The sequence below is a fragment of the Fistularia commersonii genome, chromosome 20, assembly GCF_037954325.1.
Source record: "Fistularia commersonii isolate RoL2024-O1a breed Wild chromosome 20, RoL_Fcom_v1.0, whole genome shotgun sequence".
NCBI lineage: Eukaryota > Metazoa > Chordata > Actinopteri > Syngnathiformes > Fistulariidae > Fistularia > Fistularia commersonii.
In genome coordinates this window covers 9,043,594-9,071,224 of record NC_141303.1, presented here as the reverse complement: position 1 = coordinate 9,071,224, position 27,631 = coordinate 9,043,594, and the positions used below count along the sequence as shown (strand labels likewise).

Genomic DNA, 27,631 nt, shown 5'->3' with positions numbered 1-27,631 from the left:
TGTCGGGACACATCTCACCAAAAGTGGACACCTACATAGTTTGTCTGTGTTTTGTAGGAGAGAGTATGTCTTGCTCAGACTGTGGTGTTGGAACATCAGGAGTACCTGGAAGATGTTCGGGAGCTCACTGACTGGCTAATGACTGCTGGAGAGGAGCTTCATCATTGGTCAGATACATCAGGGAACCCTCCCTCCATCAAAAAGAAACTGTTCGAAGTGAGGGTAAGGCACCACTTCAGCAAACCACCAGAAAACTGAAACATTGATTTTCTACAAAGCCACTTTTCTGGCTGCATTACAATGCTGTCTCATTAATACCCTCTAAAAATATTGATTAGACCATTTAATCAACAACACATTCTTTTTTAACTGTTATTTTTTTAATTCTCCCCTTTATTCAATGAGGAACCTCTCACTGAAATTCAAGACTACTTGTCCTGTTGCAACATGTTGTATAAAGAACAAAACCATTTTATGCTGTACAATATGTACAATTCCAACAAACCAACAAAAAGGAAAGTATGTCCTTCTTAGGTCAAAAATATGTCAAAAACATTAATATTATAATTCTGTACTTTAAACAGAACAATATATGAAAGAAAACAGACGTAATGGGTACCCAGATTAGTTGATGGAAGCACACAAGCATGGACTAAGCCTTCTGGCATTTTGCTAAATAAACACCTCTGTCTTCATTGCAATACGGGGCGAACAACAATGCAATTCAAAGTTTATATTGAATATCTGTTGCTATGGTAACTAACTGCAAAATTATCTGAACCTATGTAATCTTAATTAATTGCTTCTGTGAAAAAATGCACTAATTCCCTGTATGAAGGGAATTAGTGCAATGTTTTCCACCACCTGGGCCAAAAATCATTTTACTACAATCATTTCATCTATGAGAGAACAGCTTTGAAATCAATACTTTTTATGTAAACTAATTCTTCACTATATGAAGGCGTATATGCAGTTAGATTTTACAAATGAATTATGATTATCACATTATAAAAATGTGTGAGTAGATCCACGGTGTGAAGCATTAAATAAGTGGATTTCTATTTTTCGAAACACATGGTAATTGCACAATTTTAATTTCACATTTGTGGTTTCAAGGTGTTTTTTTTTCTCTTTTTAATCCCACTATGTGATGTTATCACATCACATTTCACAAGTGTTTGCTTTTCACACCCTCTGCTTCTCCTCGCGGTAATGAGAGCAAGAGCTGCAGTGAGATGGAGGGTGAGAAGGGAAAGAGCAAAAGTGAGAGAAAAAAAAAAAAAGCAAAGATCATACGGTACAAGCACATCAACGCTAATGGTGCACGACCAAAATCAAAGAAGCACAGACAGAAAGTGATGACGCGGGAGATATATTCTTTAAATAGAATCGACTGCACACCCTATGGTCGTGCCACAGTTTCCGTAGCAACTTTGTCTCCTGTTAACCCTCACTATCTCCTCAGGAGCGTGTGGAGTGTCGGCTCTTGGAAGGTAGAGAGCGTCTCAGCCGCGTACGTCGTAGTGCAGCATCCACAGCTGAGCACACGGCGGCAGGCGGCTGTGAGGCCATGGACCGGCAGCTGGGAGCGCTGTCCCAGGCTCTTGAGCAATGGGAAGGTGCTGCTCTGAGGGCCAGGGATGGTCTGGAGGGGGCCCTAGCTGCAGCCACAGCATCAGAAAAGGAGTATGAACGTCTGACTGCTCGGTTAGGAGACGAATTGAAGGAGCTGGATGGACGACTGAGAAGGTGGAGCCAGGAGTTGATTAAGGCGGAGGGGCGGAGCAATGGCGAGGAGGCTGTGGAAGGATGGCAGCTGGCTAAGGTATTATAACAGGATTTTAAAAATGGCATCACACTGTCTAAATTACTTCAATCTGCTCACAATAGATAATATTTAAAAAATGCTGGACTATTTATTTTAGAGAAGGTGATTAGTATAGTTTAACAGAAAAGAAGCACCAACAGTCCGCCACACACACACACACACACACATTTTGTGCAGACATACATCCTTTACACTGAGCTCTGTCTGTAATTATCCAGTCTTTTTGTCAATCTGCAAAACAGATTAGTGTGTAAATCAGCTTTTAGGGGATGACGATGAAGTGACAGCTATAATCCCATCAGTTTCTCCTCATTTTCTCCTTCAAGCCCCCCATTCCCTCAACCAGCGTCATTCTTTCCCACTATCTTTCCCCAACAAACGTTCCCTCCTTTTTTTTTCTGTCATTCACATGCCTGTATTGTGACTTGACTGAACAGAAATGTACAGAGATGCTTCTCTCAGCTACCCAGTTTGTTTCCTAGATGCTCTCACTCCTTACCTCTTCTGCTGCTCTGCCCCCAGTCTAAATATGACAATGAAAACTAATAGGACAAATATGTTTTTGTTTTGTTTTTTTCCAAGGCTGTTCCAGTCTTCACACATTTCTCCAGGCTTCTTTGGCAATGTCCTTCTTCCTTCTCTTTTTCTCAATTTAGGGATTTCAAAGAACGGAGGAGGAGTCTGCCCCCCCTCCTCCGGTTCCCTTCTCTCCTCCTCTTGCCTGCTTCCTGTGTCCGGGCTTGTTTTCGTTACTCGCTCGTTTGCGCGCGTTTCGGTCTCTACGCGGGCCTGTCAGCTGGATTCCACAGGGAGAAAGCGTGAGAGAGTGAGAACGAGGAAAATGTGTGAGCAGAAATAAGCGGGGGGCAGTGGGAGGAGAGGAGAAGTGGTAGAACGACAGGAGATCGGAGGGAGGGAGCAATAAGGAGAAGAGAGCAGTGAGTCCATGAGAACAGGGAAGGAGGGAGGGAGGATTGTTTATTGGTTGCACGTCAGAAAGAGCGAGCGAGTGAGAGGTAGAGAGTGTACATATTTCATGGGACAGGATTTCATGACTGGATGAGTGCAGAATGTGAGGCTCACTGAAGAGAGCGGGAGAGCGTTATCCACTGCCTCTTTCCTGCCACACTGCTCGAAGAACAGATATGCGATTGTACAAGCAGTACTGTGAGTATTTGTTGGATGTGTGTGAGGACCACAGAGCATCCAGCCAGGGTGTGAATAGGAATCTAAGGGGACTTATTGAGGGGTGACATGCAGATCCTTTTGGATACTTGTTTCTTCTTGCACACACACACACATACTGAGGCCAGCTGCGGTTTGTTTTATGTTGTTTAGGACGTACTGGAGGGCTTGCAAACAGCAGAGCCGATGGCAGAGAAGTTGAAAGGACAACTGAACGACCTAGTTCGATACTCCAGGGATCTGGGCTCACAATCTGACCGAGTCACTGCACTCATCAAGCAACACAACAGGTGAGAGAAAAAGTTCTTTAGAGAAGTCATTATGCAGCGTGTCTATATAGATGCAGAATTGAGATTGATCCCTCTTGGTATAAAAAAAAAATACTGTCAATAATCAGTTTTCAACTCAATAATTTCATGATTATTAGATTTATCACATGTTTATTGCACACAATTCTGTCTGCAGTTGTATGCAAAACCTTTAGCCCTAAACATGAGTTCTTGTTTTCAGGTAGAGAGGTGAATATTTCTTTGCATGTCAGTTTTGCACCGGCAGTTGTCATATATTTTCGATATTTATGCACTTCAGAAAACATTGCAGTCATTTAATTTGCATTCAAAGGAATGTTTGGAACACATTATAACATCTTGCGCTTTACAAAATAGAATCTAGGCATGTATTTTTAGAACTCCCTGAGTTGACAGTATCAGTGTCCAGCTTTACAAGTTGTTTTTTGTTTAAAAAGCATGTTGGTTATGTGTGTATGTGTGTGTCTGTGTGTGTTGTCTCATATACACTTGAGACATGAGTCAAACAAAGGTGAAAGGACAGAGAGCAACATAGCCACCAGTTGCTAAGCAACATTTAACCTCACCTGCTCTTTCATAGTGTTAAATTTTCTGAAAGGCTATGTAATATTCACATGTTAGAGCTTTTTTTCTGAGCCCTAAACAGGTTTTCTGAACCCTAAGGCGTAATTTCTTTGTCAGTCAACCTTATTTTCAGGAGATTATTGCTTACAATAGAAAGTGCTCATGCTGACACTTATAGTCACTAGATTCATTGACAACAGACTCATTCTAATACCCACTTAAAAGATATAACCTTATTGAAGAATGCTCTTGGTAAGAATGGATATAGCGGTGTAACATCAGTAAATCTCGAGTTTTACAGTGTAGTGAGATGAGGGACTTGGTACGAATGTATGGGCTAACAAGTCATAATGGTAGATATATTTGTGTTGTAAATTTAGAGGACAATGACTTGGCATGTCACTGACTTCCATTAAAAGTGATCTAATGTTTAAGAACTGGGAAATAGAAATAAATTCCAATAAGATCCATAGAGAAAAAATACAAATCAGGAGGCACAATGAAATGGAGACACTAAGCATCGAAAACACGTTTTAAATTATTTTCAAGTATGTCTGACTATGTCAGCCTGGTGGTACAGTGATTAGTGCTTGCAGCTTCCAGCCGAAGGACCCATGTCTGCGTGGGTTTCCTCCCCCAGTCCAAAAAATGCTGAAGCTTAATTGAAAAAAAAAATGTAAAAAATGCCCAGATATGTGACTGAGACAGTGAATGGTTGTTTGTCTATATATGTGGCCCTGCGATCGACTCCAGGGTGTACCCTGCCTCTTGCTCAAAGACAGCTGGGATGGACTCCAGCATCCCTGTGACCCCGAGTGCAGGATAAGCGGTAGATAATGGACTTTGTCAATAAGCCAGTATTTTTACTACAGAAAGAAAAAAATCACAATCATACTTATTCCAGGCAATTTTACCTCTTTTGTTGAATGAATGACTAAAATAATAATAATAATAATATTAATTATTATTATACTTTATTAATCCCTCATGGGGAAATTCCTTCTCTGAATTTAACCCATCATGGTTGAACCATGAGCAGTTGGCTGCTGTCTATCAGCGCCAGGTGAGCAATTTGGGGCTCAGTGTCTTGCTCAATAACACCTTGACACACCAGGAAGAGCCGATCGCTCTACCTCCTGCACCACGCCGCCTCCATAATATTATTAATAATAATATTAATAATTAATAATATTTTAATTAATAATATTTTAGTCATATTAATACAATAAATGTAATAATAATAATAATGATAATGAGAATAATAAATAAGACATATTCCAGCTTATTCCCTGGACCAGGTCTGTCAATCACAGGGCAAGATAAAGACATATTGAGCCATTATCTCTTCCAGTCACACCCACAGACAATTTAACCGACTGCTTATTTTTTCACTGTGGAAAGAAGCTGGAAAACATGCTGAAAATGCAAACTCCACACAAAGGTCTTGTCTGTGTCAGACCATGGACCATCTTGCTATGAGGCGTGAATGCTAAGCACTGCTTTACCAGGTTTTGGATCCATATGGTATAATAGTTTAAATACATAAGCAAAACAAAGAAATAGCATGCTCCAGTAACAGAGATGCTGTCAGGAGAAGTTATTCCCCCCATCAGATTCCTTTTTACAATTCTTCAATGTTCTATGACTGGTCTATGTAATTTGTTGGTTTTCAAAACCAAATCATAGCTCAACCTTGTGTTTTTCTTCATATCATAACAATACAATGGTGCAAAAACTAAATAAAGGAAGTATTTCAAGACTCCTTATCCTTATACCTCCAGAACCCACTTTTCTGAAGATGCATTTCTGAAGACCCTTTTGCTCATCCCAGCGATATCATCTTTATCTCGCCCTTTTTTTCTGCAGCATCAATCTGTCAACCCTCATTCTCACCATCTTGTCACCCATGTGAACTCTTGCACAGCTCATATGTTGCCTTTCACCACCACCCCCAACTGTATTACCCCTGATCACCCTCCCCCACTCTGCTTCTTTACCCACCGCACATTGCTTCCACTTCACCCACTTTTCCATGTGTCCACCTGCCTGATTCAGATTCCTGCTCATTTCACGAACCCCCCCCCCAACATGCAGATGATATGGAAAGTATATGAGCATCTGGCAATGTATCTCTTTGTTTTCATGAACATGTAGGCGGGAGAGTGCAGAAACCACCTTGGTTTGCAACTACAACTTATTTATTTATTTTCTTAATTTCCCAACCTGCCCATAACATTACAAGTCTGTCTTTTTTTCTCTGCTCCTCTCCCTAGTCTCGGTCTTCGTGCATCCAGGGAGTGTCAGAACAAGGAACGTTTGTTGGAGCAGAGATTTCGTGCAGCCCTCAGAGACTTCCAGCAGTGGTTGGTCAATGCCAAAATCAGCACCGCCAAATGTTTTGATGTGCCACAGAATGTCGCAGAGGCATTCATTGCTCTACAAAGAATACAAGTACGGGATGGTTTTTATTTTGCCCCTCTTTTTTTCAATGGAAATCTTATTTTTTGGACCGCCAAATATTTTGGACTATACACTGTGCCTTCTCTCTTCGACTTATAACCGTATGACTCTGTTTTCCTTGTATTTCTTTTTATTTTGAACTTCTATGCAATAGAGGTTCAACGCACCAGACTTTTGTGAAACATTTAATTCTTGAAGTTTTTTTCCATCCACTGTTAATTCCTAGTAATTATAGCTAAAATTGCTTTTGATTTTTGAGAATAAATTTGTCAAAAACAAGCCAGGATTATTGAAACAGGATCACTGAATTGATGCAAGTTAACTGATGTTATTGTTCAACAATCAACTTGACACATTCAGTGTTTGTATTCATTCCCCCATATCTGTTGAGATTCCCCTGGTGGTGTTGTTGAAAGTGGCAGGACCTGTAGGCTTGATATGGTGGGAGTCGGTGCAAAGCCAAGAGGGACACAAGAAAGCTCCCCAGCAGGTTTCTTTGCTGTTCTCTTCAAAATAGCTCTCTTTCAGAAAAACCTCTCAGTGTCTCTCTGAGAAGCTAGCAGGTGTAACAGTCTGGCAGCTTCTTTAGAGCTCCCCAGGAGCCAGCTGCTTGTTGGTTAACTTCACTCCTGACAGTTAATTATTTCTCAGACACCTGACCATGCCCGCTATTACGATACTACCAAAGGACACGACATTATTATTTCTGGCACAGAACCGTCTTTTACTTCAACATTTAAGGTCATTATAAGCAATTAATTTAAGCACCAGTGGTACTTAAATGAATTGTTCATTGATTACATAGTCACAGAAGACCCGCCATTAATCTCAGTAGAACAGGATTTTAAGAGAGGTATTTTAATTTTCCCAATTTTTTTCACATTTTTCTAAAAATGGAAAGTTTGTGCATGTCCTCATAAGTGTTTGAGGATGATGGATTGTCACAGACTAAATGGCAGGAGGAGAGGAAGAAAGAGGCAGTCATGTTTTATTTATTATTGACTTGTGTGGAATGTGGAACAATGTTTCCACACGGCTGACTTCCAGGAGGGCTAGTTTGGGAGGGGCTGGGGCAGTCACTGTGTCATGCTCAATTGGTGATATACAGTTACAGTTGTGATGGGGAAGTAAGTAAGAAGCATGCAGTAATGGACATCGTGTAGGAGGGAGAGAAGTTAAAGAGGCATATGAAGGAAGGAAAAGAGGGAGGGAGAGCGTGTGTGTGTGTGTGTGTGGCTGCGTGAATCTTCAGTGTGTCTAAGTGATGTGCTCACTGCACAGATGGTGGAGTGGTCCCTGCTGTGCTACTGTCATCCGCTCGGCTCTAAGGGAGGGTGCTTTGTGTGTGCTTGTGTGTGGGTGTGTTTGTATGTGGGTGTGTGTGTGTGTGTGGATAGGCATGGAAGGGCTATGTAAAAAGTACACATCTCAGAGTCGCTGACTTCTCTTATCTGTGATTGCCTCCCAGGGTCAGACCTCTTCCCATGCCCACGCATATGGAATTGGTAATGACTGTCTAATTACTGCCTCTGAGAGTGTAAATCAGGGATGTAAAAAAAATCTGTCTGCCATGTAGTTTATCCCCATATTGTTTTCTGCAATCCGTCATTTTTTTCATCTGGAATGAATTAAAAATGTTTTTTTCTGCATTTTCCATTTACTCCAACAGGCTTTGTTTCTGTGTTTGTCTTAAATAGTCACAATGCCTTTGTCTTTGTCCATGTATCCCCACAGGAGTTTTTGAGTGACAGAGAGCATGGCCAGGCCAGGCTGAGTACAGTAGGAGCCAGTGGGGAGCTGCTGATGGCTGTAGTGTCCATAGAAAGAATGGAGGGAATCAAGGCAAAAGTGGCAAATGTGAGGGAAGAGTGGAAGAGCCTGATGAATAACCTGCAGCTGAGGGAGGATGCTCTCAAGGTCTGTAACATTTGGCTTTGTTTTGATTTCTCTTCCTTTTGCCAGAATAACAATTGTACAACAAAAATATCCTCAGAATGTATAAAGCAAGTTATGAGGCATTTAGATATTAACATGAATGCCTGTTTTGTGTCTGTTAACTGTATGTTATTGCCTCTGTTTTCCTGGCTATATACAGATATTCTTTTAAATAAGCACAATCTTATGTACCGTATTTAAAATGCAAATATTTAACACAAATGTAAATCCACTTCTTCAGCATTTAATCCTTTCCTTTTTGAAGCTTTTGTGTTAGATGATGAACTAATAGATATATGACATTCGCAGAACTTGCAGTCTCAAATGAGTGAGTTTGAGGCCAGTGCTGAGCCACTGCAGGAATGGCTGAACAGCACAGAGGTCAAAGTTCAAGAGGGCAGTGCTCGGCTACATGACCTTCGAGCCAAAAAACACGAGTTCAGCAAGCTGCAGGTACTGTTCGAGGTGTTTTCATTTGAATGGATGAGTCATTGCTATGTTCCAGTCATCGATTGAAAAGTCAGTTCATATTCAATTTTTTATTTTAGTCAGTTAATTTATCAAATGGTGTTCAATGCCCATTAATGATCTATCAATTGCAGGCCCCTGAATTAAAATGAATCAAATCACAATGTTACAAATGATTCATGAAATGACTATTCTTTTCAGTGTAGAGAACTCATTTTTTATAGATCTTAATTTTTTCTGTACACCTAAACCTTTTTTTCAATTACTTGTCATTTACCCTTTTAGCGTCTGCCACAGATGTTCCCTTATTTTTTCTCTCCACTTAAGTAAACCTTGTCATTCCACCATAAATTGAATATTAACTACATTTTCCAAGGGCACTAGATAGTTGCAGCTCTCCATCAGATATGCGTCCCTTAAGTACAATCTCAAATCACCTGGGAAAAGAAGGACCTAATTACATTTTTTCGAGCACCGCTGGATCAAAACTGAGCAGCGGCTTGACATAATAGTCAGAGGAAAAGTCCAGAAATCTAATTAATTCCCCTTCTTCCACGACCAAAGCATTGCGTGACAAGAAAAGCTTTTTTCAGGATGTGATAACAGACTCAGCCAATCCTGGCAGAGACAAAAGAAAAGGAAGAGAGGTATACTTAAAAAGATAAAACTGACAAAGGGAAAAAAATATCAAGCCCATCTCAAAGCTCCGTTCTTATCACTGTTGCTTTTTTTTGTATTTACCATCGCTTTCTGTAGCACCTATTCTCATTGCCTTTTGTCTGCCCAGCAAGCAATTATATATCTTCCCTCAGTGCCTCAAGTACAACAGAATACATGCTAGTTTCAGTGTCTGAAACTGTATTTGCAAAATTCTCTTTACCCTTTCACATCTGTACATCTTGGGTTTGCTCTATGTCGTTAAGCTTGCTGCCTCTCCCTCATTATAGCAGCGTTGAATTAAATAACAGCATTTTTGATACATAACAGAAGACAGCTGATGGTGTTTCGGGTGTTCTGCCTGTTCATTTTACATATCAACCCCCTTATCTTCTGCCTCTCATGTTGTAATTTCTTTGATTGTTTCAAAGGTGGACTCGTTCCCCTACACAACAGTTCTCCATTGGTGTTTGTAATGTCTGCACTCACGTATGAAACTGCACTGTTCTTATTGAATCTTCATCTCCCCCAGTGTGTACTCGAGGAGATGGTCAGTCAGGAGGCAGAGCTGGGCCGCCTCAGAGATAGAGCTCATTGTCTATGGGAGGGTCAGGCTGCTGGCAAAGGCTTCGTCCACCGAGTATCACAGCTGTCAGCACAATATTTAGCCCTCAGCAACTTAACCAAGGTACAGTGAAGCTGTTCCTATCCCATAAATCCTGCCCCTGCCTTGTTCTCCTGTGATTTTGTGATTTTGTGTGATAAGTGGTTTTGCACTTGACACTCTCATCTGTAAACAGAGGTAGAAAAATATGACATAATTGAGAAGTATACTGGAGTACAGTAATCTATTTAATTGCCCAAAGGTCCTCATGGCTACTGCTTCCCAAATTATTACACTTGAGAAACTCAACATTTTTGGCCCTGATCACATTCTTATGGTTTATTTATACAGAAAAAAAAATTGTAGACCACAAAGCAACATTCTCTTACTCTAGGACAATGAGGGTACCTTACAGCGATGAATGGCATTTGTTTACTTTTCTGGCTTTTGGAATGCTATTTTGAAGTCCCTTTTCCCCCCAGACATGGAAACAGGAATGGAAATGTTTCATTTTGATTCCTGCAGTCACTGTAGCCTTTCCTTGCTCCACCCTGCCGTTTTACAATTTTACATATGTATGAGTGTCGTCTGTGATGAAAATACGGCAGGGATTGGGAGGTCTTTGGCTATATTTTTGTACAATGTTTGTTTTACAACTGAAACAGATTTTAAACTTTATCTTCAACTCCATACTACTGGAGATCCTCAGAGGTTTTGTTCTATGATCTCTAAAGGATAAAGCCTCCAGGATTGAGCGTATTGTCGGGGAACACAGCCTTTTCTCACAGGGGCTTAAAGAGCTCCAAGACTGGGTGTGTGAAGCTCAAGGGGTCCTCAGCACCTGCACCTCCGCCACCACTGATAAGGGTGTTCTGGAGGACAGAATGTTACAGCTGGAAGTAAGGAGACAAGGGGGGTGTGGAATCCATCTCCACTTTGCATCAAAGATTTGAGATATTAATGCCTATGCATTCAATTTTTTGTGATGCATTTGAATGCAAGAATCTGACATTGACTGTTAACATCCTAAATGTAATCAATTCCATGAAAGAGCAGGTGGTCAAAGAACAAGTATTGTAAATTAAAAATGATGTGCCTGCCAAGTTTATATAAGAGGAAATATGTAAATTCACAAACTGCTTACTGCTACAGAAATCTCTATAGAAATCTGCTGTAAACATGATATATTAATTTACCCTTTGTGTGCAGGCCCTGCTGACTGCTCGTCAGGAGCATGAGATTCAATTGAAGATGCTGCTAACACGTGGAGAGGCAGTCCAGAGAAATACCTCAGCTGAGGGCGTCCCAGTGATTCGCAAACAGATCCAGGATCTCAAGGACTCCTGGGACTCCCTTCTTTCTGCCTCAATCCAAAGTAAAAGGTAGTGATGCTAAAGCAAATAATCTGTATCTGTCAATGACTAGGGCTTTGGCATGTGATGAATTTAACTTCAATTTGACAACTGAATTTTGCAATGTGTGCATTTTTGTATTTTACTTTGTATGTATTTCTTATCTGTTAATATAACAGCCAGCTGGAAGGTGCTTTGTCACAGTGGACCAGCTATCAGGAGGACGTAGGTCAGTTTGTAATTTGGATGGACCGAGTTGAGGAAACTTTAAGCTGTTCAGACCGACAGTACTCTGAAATGAGAGACAAAACTGCTAACCTGGGAAAGATGAAGGTGAGAATTATGAACTCATATACCACAAATGATATTTGGAAATCATGTTGGGATATCCTTATATGTAGATGAACTGTAAGCACTGACATTGTTTTATTTTTACAAGAAATCCAACTAAATCAAATCACTTCACATTTATATTATTTTTATAGCTGATATTTTATAACTGTGCAAGAAATATATCAGAAGACAGGGTCTGTAGCAGCCTGTACAATTTATGTGTGTCAGTGCAGACATGTTTTTAGCAGAGACGATGTCCCAGGGTGGACAGTCTTTTTTTTGTGCTGAAAAAAAAAAGTGAAATAAATGTTGACAAAGCATGCTAAGCTCTGAATTGATTGCATAGACAGTCGCCATCTTTGTTAGACAGGCTACCCAATGAAAATCAAGAAGCGCCACGTTTAAGAATCATGCTGCAAGCAGAAAAATTACTGACGAAAGCACTATATTTTGTTTCGGTATTTTTTTGTCTAATGAATGAATAAATGAATTAATTATCTTACCTGTTCTATGCTGCTTTGCTCACATCCACCTTTAAGAATCATTGCACTTAACCAGATAGTAGGACCATGTTGCATGATAAAAATGAAAGCAATCTTGAACCTTACTGTAATTTTAGCTACACTTATATTTTAGACATTTATCAATATACGAGTTACACCCTAATATTTACGAGTACAAAAACATCTACTTTAAATAAAAAACTATGTCAAAGCAAATATATTGCTGTGAGTCACGAATCTTCGGGTTGATGTTGCTGCTTGTTTTGTGTGATTCTGGTGTTGCTGGGAATTTTGTGGGTGTGGTTTGGATATATATATGTGTGTGTGTGTGTGTGTGTGTGTGTGTGTGTATATATATATGTGTGTGTGTGTGTGTGTATATATATATATAGATAGATAGATAGATGTATATAAAAATGATTGTTTTACTGACATTTGCCAAGTAACGCTTTGCATGTATTTTGCAAGCATTTAAAAACCTTTGTATTGTAGGGTCCAATTTGTGTTCATATTTTCTTGTTTGATTCCAGCTTCTCTACGAAGAGGTGCTGAGTCACAGCAGTCCTCTGGAGACCATTGCAACAAAGGGTTCCAACATGGCAGAACACTACACTACCCAGCAAGAAGTGCAACAGCTGCAGAGTAGATACAACGCTCTCAAAGAGAAGGCCAAGGTTCATACCCACAGGCTTCCCCCAGTTTTTAATTAGTTATTGTCTGATGCAAGACCAAGACATAAATCATATCAAAAATCTGTTTAAAAAGATCCTGTTTCAAATGCGATTCAGTCTTCCAAATTCAGAGTATTTGATACAGGAACAAGGAAACATTTCCATGATCGCGCAGTCGGATGGGGCCCCTAACTAAAGTGTCACATTTAAATCAGGCTTGAACAATTGCAAAATTGCCCTCTCTTAGAGTTTTGTTTTCCAGTGTTTTTGCAGTGTTCATTTAACAAACACCTTTTTCCAGTAAAGTCTCCACCTGTTTTACAGAATGCAGTTGGTAAGGCCAGGGAATTGGTGCTGGTCCATCAGGAATATCAACGGGATTTACATGTCTTCGAAGACTGGCTGGAGCAGGAACAGGCAGTGCTTGCATCACTGACCCATCCAGAAGGAAATGTAGATACGCTAGATAAGACACTGCAGCAACTTCAGGTAGCAACATTGTTAGATCAGATTGTTCAGTGTTGAAGTTTCAGATTGACAACTAGTTGCTCAAAGTACTCTGTTGTCCGATGCCTTGTGAATGCTTTTTTTTTCCAAATATGCAGTTTCAGACTAAAATTTCATTAACTAAAGAAAAATATTGAAACCTGTTCCAACTTTTCTTTACACATGCTGACTTCCTCATGATGATTTTAATACACTGTAAATGATTAGGGTATAATCCACCAACCTTGTGAACAAGATGTAAATATCTGGTTCCAAGCACTTTCATGATACAGCATATAAGTTTGTTTTTTTTCAAGGTTCTTGATCAATATTTACATTGAAGGCCTTATCATACTGTTGAAGCAAAAACAATAATTTGGTTGAACCATTAAAACTCTTGTCCATCCAGACTAGGACGAAGCTTGAATAATAAGTGTCACTAAAATATCAAGTGAGACTTTTAGATCTGTGAAATGTCTAGAGGCTATGGACCCCTGGGATTTTTGATAAGTGTGTTTGAAATCACTTGATGAACTGAGTTTCTTCTGATTTTTCACAGCTTCTGCAGGAATGCTGTTCAAATGGGCACTCGTTACTCTCATCAGTACTGGCAAGCAGAGAGCGAGTAATCCAATGGGGCATACCTCAGATTGAGGACAGAGCCCTGGACACAGCGCAGACAGAGTGGAGGGCCTACCAGAGTCGTCTGGAGGAGACTCAGACCCAACTGAGCTCCATACTAGCCAGACTTAAACAAATGGGTCAAAAGTTCCAGAGCCTGGCCAGATGGCTTGAGGAGATGGAGAAGGTGGCCAACTTTAGACAACATCGGAGGTCAAACAGAGCCACCAAAGAGACTCACTTGAAGAAATTCCAGGTATGATGCAATCTTTTATGCAGTTGTTATACACAAAATAATCTACTTTTAATTTTCAGGGGCTGTAAACAAACTATGTTATTAAAAGAACCATTTGACACTTTGGGAAATAAAAGGAATTGCTTTATTTGCAATTAGACTGGGAACAGTTGCCAGGCAACCGACCGAGTTACTGATCCCAGCCACCCACATAGCAACATATTAGCTTTGTCTCACAGCCGACTCACATTCGTCCAGAACACAGCAACAGCAAATGGTCCACATGTGCTCGATTTTTCCCCTTCACATCCCTCTAGGTAACCATATCTTTCAGTCCTCCTATATCTGGTATCATTGCACATCTGCAATGATTCCACTCAATATATCAGTTCCACTTTAACTCAAGGTAAACATATGTACATTGTATAAATGGATAAATCTGGCTTGCAAAAAGAAAATAGTTTTTTCGGTGTATTTAGGAGTATCACTAGACTGCACATGGACTAATCAGTGTGTAAGAATAGAATCAAATATCTAAATTTTTGTAAATCATACATTTTCATGACTTCTATAAGTCATGAAAATGGACATAATACAATTTCATGGTTGAGCTGCAGGTGTATCTTGGTGGGTGAATTGACTTACACTGAAGAGAGCCAGGTTTGCTGATTCTGCCTTTAAATGTTTCGCAATGTAAGCTATCAGCAGCTTCACATTTGACATGCTGCGTATAACAAGAGATTCAGCATATTTTCCAAATTGTCAGGCTGTGTCCTAAACAGCACATACAGCAAGTCATGTTTTGTATTTTCTCTTTTGTTTAGCAATATCAATGTTTGCCTCATATTGTATTGTTATATTAAGCCCCATGAATAGCTGTGAATTATGAAAGATTTCACTGCCATGCAAACTCACATTCATGTATTGCTTGGGAATAGGGATGTCTTCAGGTGGTTCTTACCCAGCAAGCAGAAGTAGATGGCTTGTCCTCTTTGGCCCAGGAGGTTCTGGAGGAAACCTACATCAGTAGCTGTGTTAGTGTCACTGCCACCCAACTCACTGCCCGCTACCATTCGCTGCTGCTTAATATTCAGGTAAGGTCACCTTTACTCAGTCCTAATTTTGATTCTGAGTGTATATTCTGTTGTCATTCAATACGAAACTAATTTTTTTCCGCCTTTCATGTGAGGAAGATCAAATTTGTCAGTAAAAGCAATTTTCATGCTCGGAGGGAAGTTGAAATAGCATTACTCAATATTTCCAGATGTAGATGGGATGTTTTTCTCATAAAAGTTTGATTAGGTTCTGACAGTATTTATGTCCTACTACCTGAATCAATTTTACCAATCATATTTAAGAAGGCTTCACTTCAGTCAATTATTAGTTTCTCCTCTATCAGCAAAGTGGCAGATTTTTTTTCTTGAAATGAAATCTTGTGACCTGTCTCCTCTTATCAGCCCATCAACAACATGTCTCAGTAAGGATGCATTCCACTTGCAAGCATTGAGTCTTAACTCCAAATATAGACTCCAAAAAGGCATCCTAAAACATAACAGTCAAATAGGATGAAAAGTCTGAATATTCCCTGCATAAGCAATCTCACAAGGCCTTCACAGGTCTTGTCCTCCACCTGTCATCTTGAGACGTTTAAATGCAATTTACATAAGTGGCTAGAAGTGAGAGCCAGTGCTAACAAAGCGATTGCCTTTAGTCTTTAACAAAGGACATTTCATTTTGTAACTCTACTTTTATCATCCGTAGCGAAACAAAGTGGAGATATCACTTATTCTTTTGTAAGATGAGTTTATTTCTTTTTTAAGTAATTGTCTTGAACAACACAAAATTATTTTCTTGTCCTTACAAAACGTGTCACAAATCAGCTTCCTGGCAGAAAGAACCACCTTTGTATGAGTCTTAGTTGGTTTGTCAATGCGAGTTTTTCTTCAAACATCGCAATTTTATTCACTCACTCAGCAATTAATGTTTTTCAACATTTTTCAATATCCACAGCACTGATACAGAAAGACAGACAGAAAACATCGGTTATTGGTGGTGTATAGCCAAACTAGATAACTCAAATGTAATTTTTCTTATTGTTTTGTTACTCTTGCGGTCTGTAAAGGCATAAAATTTTGGCAATAATCGATCATTACCATCCATCAGTTGATTTATATGGGAAAGATATTCTTGTTCCAAAGAGCTAAAGAACAATTGGTCTCAAAGGTTGGCTCAGGCTGAATCACTTCTGTGATCTCCTGTTCAGTCAGTTGGAAAGTCTACGTTAGCATTATCTCTGAGGGCTCTGTTCACAGTGGGCTTTTCACACCTGGCTATGCCTTCTCACTATGGAGTATTTTCCACTGAGTGTTCAAACTTTGTTTCTGTAATACCTCATTGAAATAGCCTTGAGCTCTATGCCTGTGAGCACTGCCAGTGTTGCTCTGTGTACTCAGCTCCAGCCTCTCTATTTGTGTGCTCCTCTGGGGGGAACTAAAGGAAAATCAATCGGGGTCCTCTTGTCTGGGACTCAAGCTATAATTAAACGTTTCAGAAGAAAATCTTACACCCGAAACCAGAAGTGGAAAAGCTCTGCCTGCACTTCATTGATTTTTACACCTTCAGTAACATATCTGAGCATGCACGCGTGTCTCCCACTCACACCATCATATTCCCTGTCTGAGTTGTCTCCACTCCTCCGCCTTTTCATCTTAGAATTGACTCAAGCATGAATAAACTTTAAGTTGCATACCGTCCCTCTCATATCACTGATGCCTGTAATTACATTGTGCGAAGAGGAGGCTAGATGGGCTTGAGGTGGGAAGCTGTTACCTCTGTCTAGTCAGAAAAAGGTGTGCACTCAGCACTTTCAGCTTATTGGACCCTCTCACCGAAGGATTTGCATGCTGAGTGAATAATGTGTCAAACCTGTAAGAAACCCTCTTCATCCTTGTGGTGGTTTTGACTCAAAATCTCAGTCAAGTGGATAATGCATCAAAAATTCTGATACTCCTCTGCCCCTTAGAGAGGAACTATTGACATTCAGCAGATAAAAGAAGAAAGGGGAAAAGGAAATGTTCCCTTTTGATGGCTGTTCAGAGAGCTTATGGTCCTTAGCGGTCAGTGTAAGGCTGCAGGGGTATGATTCATTTTAATGAAAGATAAAGTAACAAGAAGAGTGCCCCGAAATAAGCTTGTACATCTGTATGATTAAAACTCCAAGAGAAATAGGGCAACAATATTCAGTTCAAATACAAAATACAAAACATTACTCTGAAAATTTGACCAATATGGTTTTTGATCTTCATTTGTTAACACACACCGTATTAACACTTTTTTTTTTGTCTAAATTGGATCCCTGACTACTGAATAAATTTAATTGGCTGATATCAGCCTTTTGCAGGTACATACATTTTAATATGTAAATGGGCCAGTATGGAAGTTTGCAGATCATTCATTGAATATTCAGCCATGGGGCCGGAATAAATCTAAGTTTTCAGTGAGCCAGTGGCAGGGTAGCCAGTCTATCACAGAGCCATATAGAGAGTCATACACCCATTCAGAACCAGAAATACTTATTGATCCCGGAGGAAATTGAGTCTCTCATTAACATGAGTAGGTAATCAGGAGTTTTCAATAAACCCCGTGCATGTTTTATAGTAAAAGGATGTAATCATTCCATTATTTACATCTACTGTTAAATGACACCATTATGATATTAATGTCAGGACATCTAATTTCTGATATGAAATTGACTCGTGAACAAAGAACAAACAAAGAGGCTATACAAAAGACAGGAAAGTGAAAGTATGAGATGAAGTCGTTAGAGACAGATAACCTAACAGCATACAAACAGACAGGGAAAGAGAGGATGACATGTTACAAAGTGAAACAGGAACTAAATCAAATAAGATTAAACAAATGGAATTATACAGGTGAATTCACACCACAAGATGAACACATAAAAAGGATAAACATATAATTAAGAGACATAGAGACAATTTTGTCACAATATGAAATTACAAATGACAAACACAACAATGGTTGCAATGGGACTGCAGAAAATTTGACACATGAGTAACATTTAATTGACACTGGGTTCAGAGGGCATTTACAGGCAATTCATCAGTGTCATATGGAACAAAATCTATTCAACAGCCTTTCAGATATTTAGAAATCTTAAATGTATATGATCAGCCACCACTAATAAACATTAAATATACTGCTTACTTGCAGTTTCGATATTTTATATATGTTTTTGAGGGTTCAATGTTCAATGTATAGACTTATATTGCCCTTTTTTTCAGGACACCATCAAGCAACTACAGGAAGAGCTAAAGAGTATAGAGGAGTCCGAAAATCTCTGCATATCCTTTACTGACTGGCTCAGCACAACTCAGAATGGCTTCTCAGCAATAACTGACAGCTCTGAACCTCTGGACCGGTTGGCCATGGACAGAAAGATGAAGAAATTAGAGGTATTGATGTACAGAAGTTCCCTCAGTTTCGAGATGTTTTGATGATGCATATGAGTGTAAGGCTTAATACACCTTCATTGAAATCATCACTAGCATTGGGTTTTAGTTGGTAAACTGATGAGTTTGCAAGTCATGAGTTGTGGAAAATTGTTTGAGTGCAAAGCCAGCAAAAATGTCCCTCGAACATCCTTTTCTGCCAAGTTTCTACATACAGTATCTGCCAGTAAAATCTAGCATTCAGCTTTTTTGGCCAGCAAGAAATTGATTTACTATTTATGTGTCTGGGTGGATATACTGCACATGCATCCAAATTTACATGACAGGGTACATATGTTGGGTTAGCCAAAATGTTATCTATATCTGCAATTCTGGTAAAGGTCAATTTATAGTAAGCAATACAATAAATTGACTCCTCAATTATATCAAAAGCATTGCCCACCTGTGAGTCCTTTAAAATAAATCAGTAAAATATAATGGGAGGTGGACCCAGTAAGTATCGAGACTGCATTCAAAGAAAATCGCCATTCTCCTTTTGTGGAAATACTTCAGCTCATATCAAATGTGAAACAGCTTGGATGAGTATGTGAGTATTGATTGTCTCTTTATGAAGAAAAAGTGGATGCTGCTTTAGAAGAAACGTGTTAGTGGGGAGGGACACCCCGCTGTGAAGAAGAGGATGAAGAAGCGTCGTTGTCAGGAGCCCACTGGCACAGACACTGTAATTGATGCAGTGCCCATACTGCTTCACTTCACACACACTTCTATCTTATCCGTTTCACAAACCCATCCAAAGTACTAACTAACAAGCTTTTTCAACCCGTTGAACACATGAATCCTCAGTGACTTTACTTTTTTTTTTAACCTAAGCTGTCACCATATCTCATTTGTCTCCATTCTCTCATAGACGCATCCACACACACACACACACACATACTTACGCACACACTTACACACACTTACACACATACTGTAGATATTTACAATATGTCATCTGGTGTGGGCTTTGCACCAGTCCCTGTCTTGGATCAATGCTCTGCGTCTGCTCAGGGACTGAAAACATGCTGTCACCACATGTGTCCTTCCAGCTCTGCAGATGACATGCGAGCACCTCAACACATACTCATTCTCCTGCAGTGAGAGCTACAGGGCTTTTCATTGAGCTCCCATGATTATATGCTGACATGAAGACTTAAGTCAATAGTCCTGTAAAGGGCCATTAGTTAGATTGCCACTTAGTTTGACACTGACTTGCAACAACTTAAGTATGTAAAAATGTTTTAAAGAGCTCAATTTTGAAATGTAAAATCGAAAGTCAGAATTATGTTGAAACATAAGGTAGCACCAAAGCAGCATCAATTTTATTGCTTTAAAATGTTTTACGGAGCTCAATTTTGAAATAACGCCCCTCACCCCCCCACACACACATATACATTCACTTACAACCCCCCTTTCATTTTACTGTTATTTTCGTCATGTTCAAATCCTCTTCCACAATAACAGTACAAGCTTCTGTTATTATAAGGGTCCATTGAATAAATGGAACAAAAAAGGACAGATGTAGATCTGTATATATGGTACTGTAATAGGTGTTAATATATATATTGGGGATTTCAGCTGGTCAAGGCTGTCTATTATTCAAAAATAAGAATCAATACAGCAGAGCTTAAAATGTGCTCATAGATGTCTGTTTTGTTGGTGATTAGTTGAAGGAAATTTCAGTAGACGGTAATTATTGAATGTGGGAAATGATCCACTATCAGGACTAGGATTCACACTGCTAAACTTTCACAAAGGGTAGATTAAAATAGGGGTAATACAGTTAAGTTGAACATATAGGGATTTTATACATAGTACTCAGCAAACTGTGCTTCCTTTTTATGTATTATCATTGAAATATCACTGAAAAGCTATTCTTACCCACCCTTAGTGCTCACAAGCTTAATAGACTACATAAATAACCAGAGGAGTCTTGCTTTCAGCTTTAAGATGGGAGTAGAGGCTTCTATAGTAAGAACACACAACACGGCTCATGTAAACATATGTCATCTAACAAGCATGTTTCTTATTAAGGTCATATAGCAGGAGCACAGTTAGGTTAATGGAATGATGAAGAAGAAAACATGTACGTGTTCAGAAAGAGACACTTTTTATATCATATTATCAACAATGATAGCTGGAGATCTGAGGTTGATGCCTGGTGAAGTTTCTCTCCACTCAAGCACTAATAGACTGGTGATGAAAGCTTGATGGCATCCCATTGAGCGAAGGTGTGTGTGTGTATGGTGTATTGTGGTTGCCCTGGATACCCCCGCAGTTATTGGTGCCTGTTAAGGCCCTTATAATTGGGTCCTCCTTTCATATTATTCACTGGTTTCACCACACCATGACCTCCTGGTCTTCTCCACATCTCACCATGCAGGTGAGAGCCAACCTGAGGGGTTCAAAGCCTTTCAAACACTGCTGGGCAGCCTCAAGTGAATGGTGAATTGCAGGAAATGAAGGACAAAGAAATCAGTGATAGTGCGTTTGAATGCTAATCTGAAAGCCATACAGTGATTTAGCTTCTTCCTACAGACTAGAAATGTTAATATTAGCACACCGATAGAGAGACAGAACCTCCTTTTTTCATTAAGTAGTTGTTACAATGTCAAAAATAATGATGCCCCAGCTGAAGGTCATTTTTCTGTAAAGTTAATGAAGATGGAGTTAATCCCATGCTGAGTATGGTTTTTTTGCTGTCTCTTTCACATAGATTCTGCAGTCAGATCTCCATCACGGTCACAGTTTTCTGAAATCCCTGAGGGAAAAGGCAGAGCAGGCGGCAGGCTTCCTGGACGAGGCTGGAGCAGAGAGTTTGGGAGGGGAGGTGGAAGCTCGCCTTGCCCAGCTTGAGGAGCTTGCCTCTCGCTTGAGGCAGGAGCATAGCTTTCTGGAGCGAGCATTGCTGCTCACTAAAGAGTTTCAGGACCGCTATAAGGCCCAGGCCCACTGGCTTGTAGACACCAAGGCCCTCCTCAGCTCCCCGATAGAGCCCAAGGCTGAGCTGTACCAACGGAGAGCGCAGCTAGCCAAGTACAAGGTAAAGCAGCAATTTTTTCCCCAAACTGCATTTAAATCAAGATTATAAAAAAAAGACTTATAAAATTATAAAAGCTTTAGTGTCCAGAATATTTTAATTAATATTGCTCATTGTAGTTGGCTATTTTGTTAGATCCAAATCTATTTGCTCAAAGGATGTTATTAATTCATGAAAATGAGAGGTGACCTTATATTTGCTTTGACTCCAAACTGCATAAAATAAACTTTACTGATGACACTGGAAGATGACTGGCATTAACTGTAGTTAATGAACCCACATATGTGGGTTAGGTAAGACATACATGATAGCCATGGTCTGTCAATATATGAAACAGATATCACTCACAATTTTCATTCTGTAATAAAGGATACTTAAATTATTGCATTGTACTGTTAATGTGTCTTTTATTTCAGACTCTTTTGCAGATGGTTCAGTCTCATGATGGATCCATTAGGTCAGTGGTGGAGAAAGGAGAAGCTCTACTGGCTTCTGTCCATTACCCATCTGTCCGGGACAAAATCGACAGACTGCAAAAGGACTACACTGAACTCTGCAAAACAGCCATTGTGAGAATATTTATATTAGATATAGAAATTCGAAACACAAAACGCCCTAGCTAGATATGTTGGATGATTGTAATACTTCATTTATACACCTACAGGAATATTTCTTCTGAATTTTTTAAAACTCTGTTTGAATTATATGAAGATGCAATGACAGGGAGACATTACCAACAGTTTTATTACAAGGCAGAACTGCAATAGTCATAATTTTTTTTTTTTTTGCCAATCATATATTTAAGGCTTATGTAGACAATCTGGATGGACAAGTGAAGGAGCAGGAAGTGTACCACAATGAACTTCAGGAAGTGGAACGTTGGTTGCTCCAGATGTCCAGCAGAATGGTGACTCCTGACCCTTCAGTGAGCAGGAGTCTGGAAGCAGCCACTCAACAACTGGCCGGGCACAAGGTGACCAGCAACAGGGATTGATGTTTTGCTGACATTATTTGATGTGACATATTGCGCAATGAAGAGAAGAAAATGCAGCCAATGCAGACATCAAATTGTTTTTGAACTACAAATTAGATTATGGTTTGGCATTAGACATCCATCCTTTTTTATTCCTCTTATCCTTCACACTTTGTTTAGGGATTTGGATCAAATTACAGCTAACACTGAGGTGATGGAAGATCCTTTTCTGGTCAGTGGTTGATCACAGTAATGACATATAGAGATAGGCACGAAATAACTATCACATGTATGCCAATAGACATTCTAGAGGCTTATGTTATCACAATATCTTGAGGATTATTAGAATCCAATATGACATGCAATCCCATACATCCCCTAGCTTGCCAAACCAAGAATCTTCCTCCTGTGAGGCAAGAGCATTAACCACTTAAAACCATAGTATTAAAATATCCTCTTGTATCATTGTAGCTCTAGAAGGAAATGCCACTGTCCCACTGTGACCTTCTTTTGTCTTTCTGGCCAATCAAATGACCAGGGAGACCAAATTATGAGCGAGATCTTATGCTATTCTGACCTCTTATGTCATTGACCAGCCTGACACCTTGCAATGTGCCAGCAGTAGAGACTGTATAGCATAATCCTACTTGGATACTTTGTCATTCACAGGCAATCATGGAGGAAATAGCGAGCTTTGAGGATCGCTTGGCAGACTTGAAGGAGCGAGGAGACCACCTGGTACAAAGCTGTGGTGAATGTGTGCAGAACAGGCTGGGACAGCAGGTCCAGGCTCACCAGCAAGGCACCAGAGACAGCTACTCTGCCATCTGTAGCACAGCTCAGAGAGTGAGTAAAGAGAAGGCGAATTGAGGAGGGAGGGAGGATATACTGGGGAGGAACAGAAGGAGGGATCGGGGATATAAGACAATGCATTAAGAATTCAAAGTGACAGATGTTGATTTAAAACATTGGTCTTTTTATCAAACTGGATACACACCTTCGCATGCATCCATAGATGTGTATTTTACCTCACAAGTACCGAAATACAGTCAGCATATCTTTGCTAAAGATTTCTACTAGCCAAGACCTTGGCCACATAATCTCAACCCCCACTGCCGCTGTAAAGGGCACGATTAAGGCTGCCAAGGGGAGCTCAACCGTAACCTTACTCAGATGAACCCCACCAGTCCAAATCACTAACTCAATCTACCAATATTAATCTCAATATATCCCATGTCAACTCTACATTTTTGTAATGAGGCCAAAAATGCTCACATGCCTCTTTTTTCCGTAAAGCTGGCAAACCCTCTAATCCACCTCCACTCTGTCATTTTGGCAATAACTACTCAGTCATCATAGCTCACCTCCCAAGACACCACCACCATTTTCACTCACATAGCCAATCTGGCATTGTGTGATCCAGCCACACTTTACCACTTCACTGCTGGCTTCTCTACATGTGCGCCTTCAGTGTTAAGGTGGCTGCCAATTATGTCCCAGCACAACATAGCTCTAATATGCAGCCTGCCACTTGCCACCATGCCAATTTTGTAATCTTTGCCAAATACACTGGGCGATGTGCCAATATATGGCCCCCCCTTTGTCTCTGTCGGGTTCTCATATTAACACTGTCAATCAGACACCCCTGTTTCCCCCTCCCCTGGAGGGCATGGACGCCTCCACATGCAACACCTGTCAAAGACAGGACACCATAGCTGTCAACATGTTGGGGTTTTGTCATTCACTAAGCCTTTCCGTTTTGCCAAATTTTACGGATTAAAATACAATGCTTCCTATCACGGTGCTATCTACCCACCTGCGTTTTGTCTTCTTTGATTGCCATTAGGATGATTTTGCTTAATATGCTGTTTGAAGGGTGGAAGGTCAGAAAGGCATCAACTGAATGTCTCCTTACAGGTCTATCAAAGCCTGGACCACGAGCTGCAGAAACATGTGAGTCAGCAAGACACGCTCCAGCAGTGCCAGACCTGGTTGACCTCTGTCTCAGAGGAGCCAGAGTCTCCATTACACACTCCCGTCAGCCTGGATGAGGCACTACACCAGGTCAGTAAGCCATTATCTTCACCTTTGCAATGTTGGATATTAGGCAACCTCATTGCTCAGTTCACTTTTGGAGGCAAGTTTAACTTTATTACTTGGTAAGAATCGAATATTAGCAAAGGACATGAATATTTTGAACTTGCCAAAAATGGATAATACCCTCAGTCAGATCATTTCATCTTCTTTGGCAGGTGAAACAGGAGCGTGCTCTTCAGGAACAGGCGAACACTTTCCTCCAACTTGTCTGCTCTTCTTGTGACCTCTCAGTTTTGAGGGTCAGAGAAACTGCAGCTGCTATCCAACAAGTCAAACTCCAGGTCTGTTAGTTAATATAATACTAGACATTCAACATCTTATGTGGATGCTTTAGTTTTATTTCAAATCTTTGACACTGACATTTTAAACCAGACAGAGGAACGTATGGCGCTTTGTGAAGAGGCAGCAGACAGCTGGAGGGAAATTGAGGAGCAAAAGTCAGATTTGTGGATCCAACTGAGAGAGACAGAGCAGCAACTTCAGAATCTCACCAGACGACCTGCTGAGCTTGAGCCCAGGATTGCACAGAACCAATTGGACAAGGCACAAGTGAGTATTTGTTTGTATCGATGACTTGTTTTTGTAAATTATTCCTGCACTGTCTTTGTACAAACTGTGAGAATGAAACATCTACAAACTTTTTTTTGCAGGAGTTTCTCCAGCAGATCAGGGAGAAGCAGTCTGAAATAAGCCATTTGAATGAAGCCATCACTAGGCTGACTGAAGGACTTGACTCACCTGCTCTGGAGGAGACAAGGAGACTGAGGAGGAGCTGGATAGAAATGGGCCAGCGGGCTGAAGGTTTGGAGGCTCAGCGAGGGGAGGACATGCAACGAAGCGGCGAGTATCAAGAGAGTGTGGCTGCTGTTGAAGAACTTTTCCACCAGATATCCAGGGAATGGGACTACCTTGCCAGGTATCAATCTTAGGGGTGGAGAGTAGGCGTGTAATTGAGATTTGCTCTTTAATTACCATTTTCATTAATCCAAAAAATCAATCATTCAGTATTCAAAGTACAGCAAAAACACACATACTCATATAAACACTCACTCAGCTGTTTCAAAACCTGCATTCTCTTTATCTTTGTATCTATGTATTCTACTGTAGAGTCATGATATCTCTCAACATAATGCTGTTTGTAACCAGGGCCGACACAGAAAGTACAAGTGAACATCTGGAGGCTCTGAAGAGATTGTCAAGTGACCTCGTAGAGCAGAGAGCAACGCTTGATGATCTCAGGGACCAAAGGCAGTTGATCCTGTCCCGACTTAGTCTGCTAGACAAAGAGCTTGTAAAGCAACAGGTAAGACTGGTAAATTAATGCAACAAAATTTTTGCAACTCCAGCTAAAGATTCTTCTAAGATAACATGAAAGATACAGTGTTGGATCTTTTATGTAAAATAAGAACTCAGGTCATTTGGATTATTTCTCTCATCAGGTGGGTCACCTGGAGCAGCGCTGGGGTCAGCTTGAAACTCTTATTCAGCAAAAAATACAGGACTCTACTCAGACTCTTGAGGATTTGGCACGGGTGGAAAACCAGCTAAAGGATGCCCAAGAGTGGGTGGAGGAGCAACGGCCTGCGCTTACATCTGCATTGAAAACCAGCCCACCACCTGACCTTGCACAAAGTTTCCTTTTTGATCACTTGAGTGTGTGTGTGGAGCTGGAGGCGCGTCAGCAGCTACTGGGCCACGCGGTGGTTGAGGCACAAGCTGTAGCTACTCGGTTGGGACTGAGTGAGAAGAGATGTCTACAGGACCTGGTTGAACAAGCGCAGAAAGAAGTGAACACTCTGGGGGCTCGGGTTTCCCAGAGGCGAAAGTATCTCAGTAAGGTAAATAGCTGAAGATGGATGTCAATATTGGACTTATCTGTTCTCTAATCTATAAGCTTGAGGAAAAGAAGAAAGCAAGTGACTCAAATCACTGAGAGATAAAGAATAATTAATTGTAACTGATGTTTTATACAGTGGGGAATATTTGATACAGTGCTTATTTTTCAGCTTTTCCCACTTGGAAAGCATGTAGAGGTCTGTAATTTTTATCATAGGCACTCTTCAACTGTGAGTGATGGAATCTAAAACAAAAATCCAGAAAAACACATTGTATGATTTTTAAGAAATTAATTTGCTTTTTATTGCATGACATAAGTATTTGATACATCAGAAAAATAGAACTTAATATTTGGTAAAGAAACCTTTGTTGGCAATTACAGAGATCAGATGTTTCCTGTAGTTTGCACAAACTGAGGCAGGGATTTTGGCCCACTCCTCCTTACTGATCTTATCCCTCTGGTTTCGGGGCAGTTGCTGGGCAATATGGACTTTCAGCTCCCTCCAAAGATTTCCTATTGGCCTCAGGTTTTGAGACTGGCTAGACCCCTCCAGGACCTTGTGATACTTCTCATGGAGCCACCCCTTAGTTGCCCTGGCTGTGTGTTTCAGGTTGTCACCCAGGTAGACCCAGCCATGACTCATCCTCAAGGTCCTAACTGAGGGAAGGAGGTTATTGGGCAAGATCTTGCGATACATGGCCCCATCCATCCTCCCCTCAATACAGTGCAGTCATCCTGTCCCCTTTGCAGAAAAGCATCCCTAAAGAATGTTTCCACCTCCATGCTTCACAGTTTGGATGGTGTTCTTGGGGTTGTACTCATCTTTCTTCTTCCACCAAACACGGCAAGTGGAGTTTAGACCAAAAAGCTGTATTTTTGTCTCACCAGACCACATGACTGTCTTCCATTCCTCCTCTGGATCATTCAGGTGGTCATTTCCAAACTTGAGACATGTGCTGGCTT

At 40.4% G+C, this 27,631-nt stretch overlaps 1 protein-coding gene across 1 annotated transcript in view; it reads left to right on the top strand.

Annotated features, from left to right (window-relative positions):
- syne1a (spectrin repeat containing, nuclear envelope 1a) overlaps positions 1-27,631 on the top strand; it is a 117,327-nt gene that overhangs the window by 40,701 nt on the left and 48,995 nt on the right. Inside the window, exons 54-78 of the mRNA XM_086166654.1 lie at positions 58-222; positions 1,466-1,825; positions 3,167-3,303; positions 6,159-6,336; positions 8,080-8,262; positions 8,590-8,733; positions 9,938-10,093; positions 10,744-10,908; positions 11,219-11,391; positions 11,541-11,694; positions 12,728-12,871; positions 13,193-13,357; positions 13,914-14,231; positions 15,149-15,304; positions 18,515-18,685; positions 21,438-21,764; positions 22,178-22,330; positions 22,567-22,734; positions 23,404-23,580; positions 24,652-24,798; positions 24,987-25,112; positions 25,204-25,380; positions 25,482-25,747; positions 25,978-26,134; positions 26,271-26,669. Coding sequence (XP_086022780.1) covers positions 58-222; positions 1,466-1,825; positions 3,167-3,303; positions 6,159-6,336; positions 8,080-8,262; positions 8,590-8,733; positions 9,938-10,093; positions 10,744-10,908; positions 11,219-11,391; positions 11,541-11,694; positions 12,728-12,871; positions 13,193-13,357; positions 13,914-14,231; positions 15,149-15,304; positions 18,515-18,685; positions 21,438-21,764; positions 22,178-22,330; positions 22,567-22,734; positions 23,404-23,580; positions 24,652-24,798; positions 24,987-25,112; positions 25,204-25,380; positions 25,482-25,747; positions 25,978-26,134; positions 26,271-26,669 — 4,866 coding nt within the window. The remainder of the gene's footprint in view (positions 1-57; positions 223-1,465; positions 1,826-3,166; positions 3,304-6,158; positions 6,337-8,079; positions 8,263-8,589; positions 8,734-9,937; positions 10,094-10,743; positions 10,909-11,218; positions 11,392-11,540; positions 11,695-12,727; positions 12,872-13,192; positions 13,358-13,913; positions 14,232-15,148; positions 15,305-18,514; positions 18,686-21,437; positions 21,765-22,177; positions 22,331-22,566; positions 22,735-23,403; positions 23,581-24,651; positions 24,799-24,986; positions 25,113-25,203; positions 25,381-25,481; positions 25,748-25,977; positions 26,135-26,270; positions 26,670-27,631) is intronic.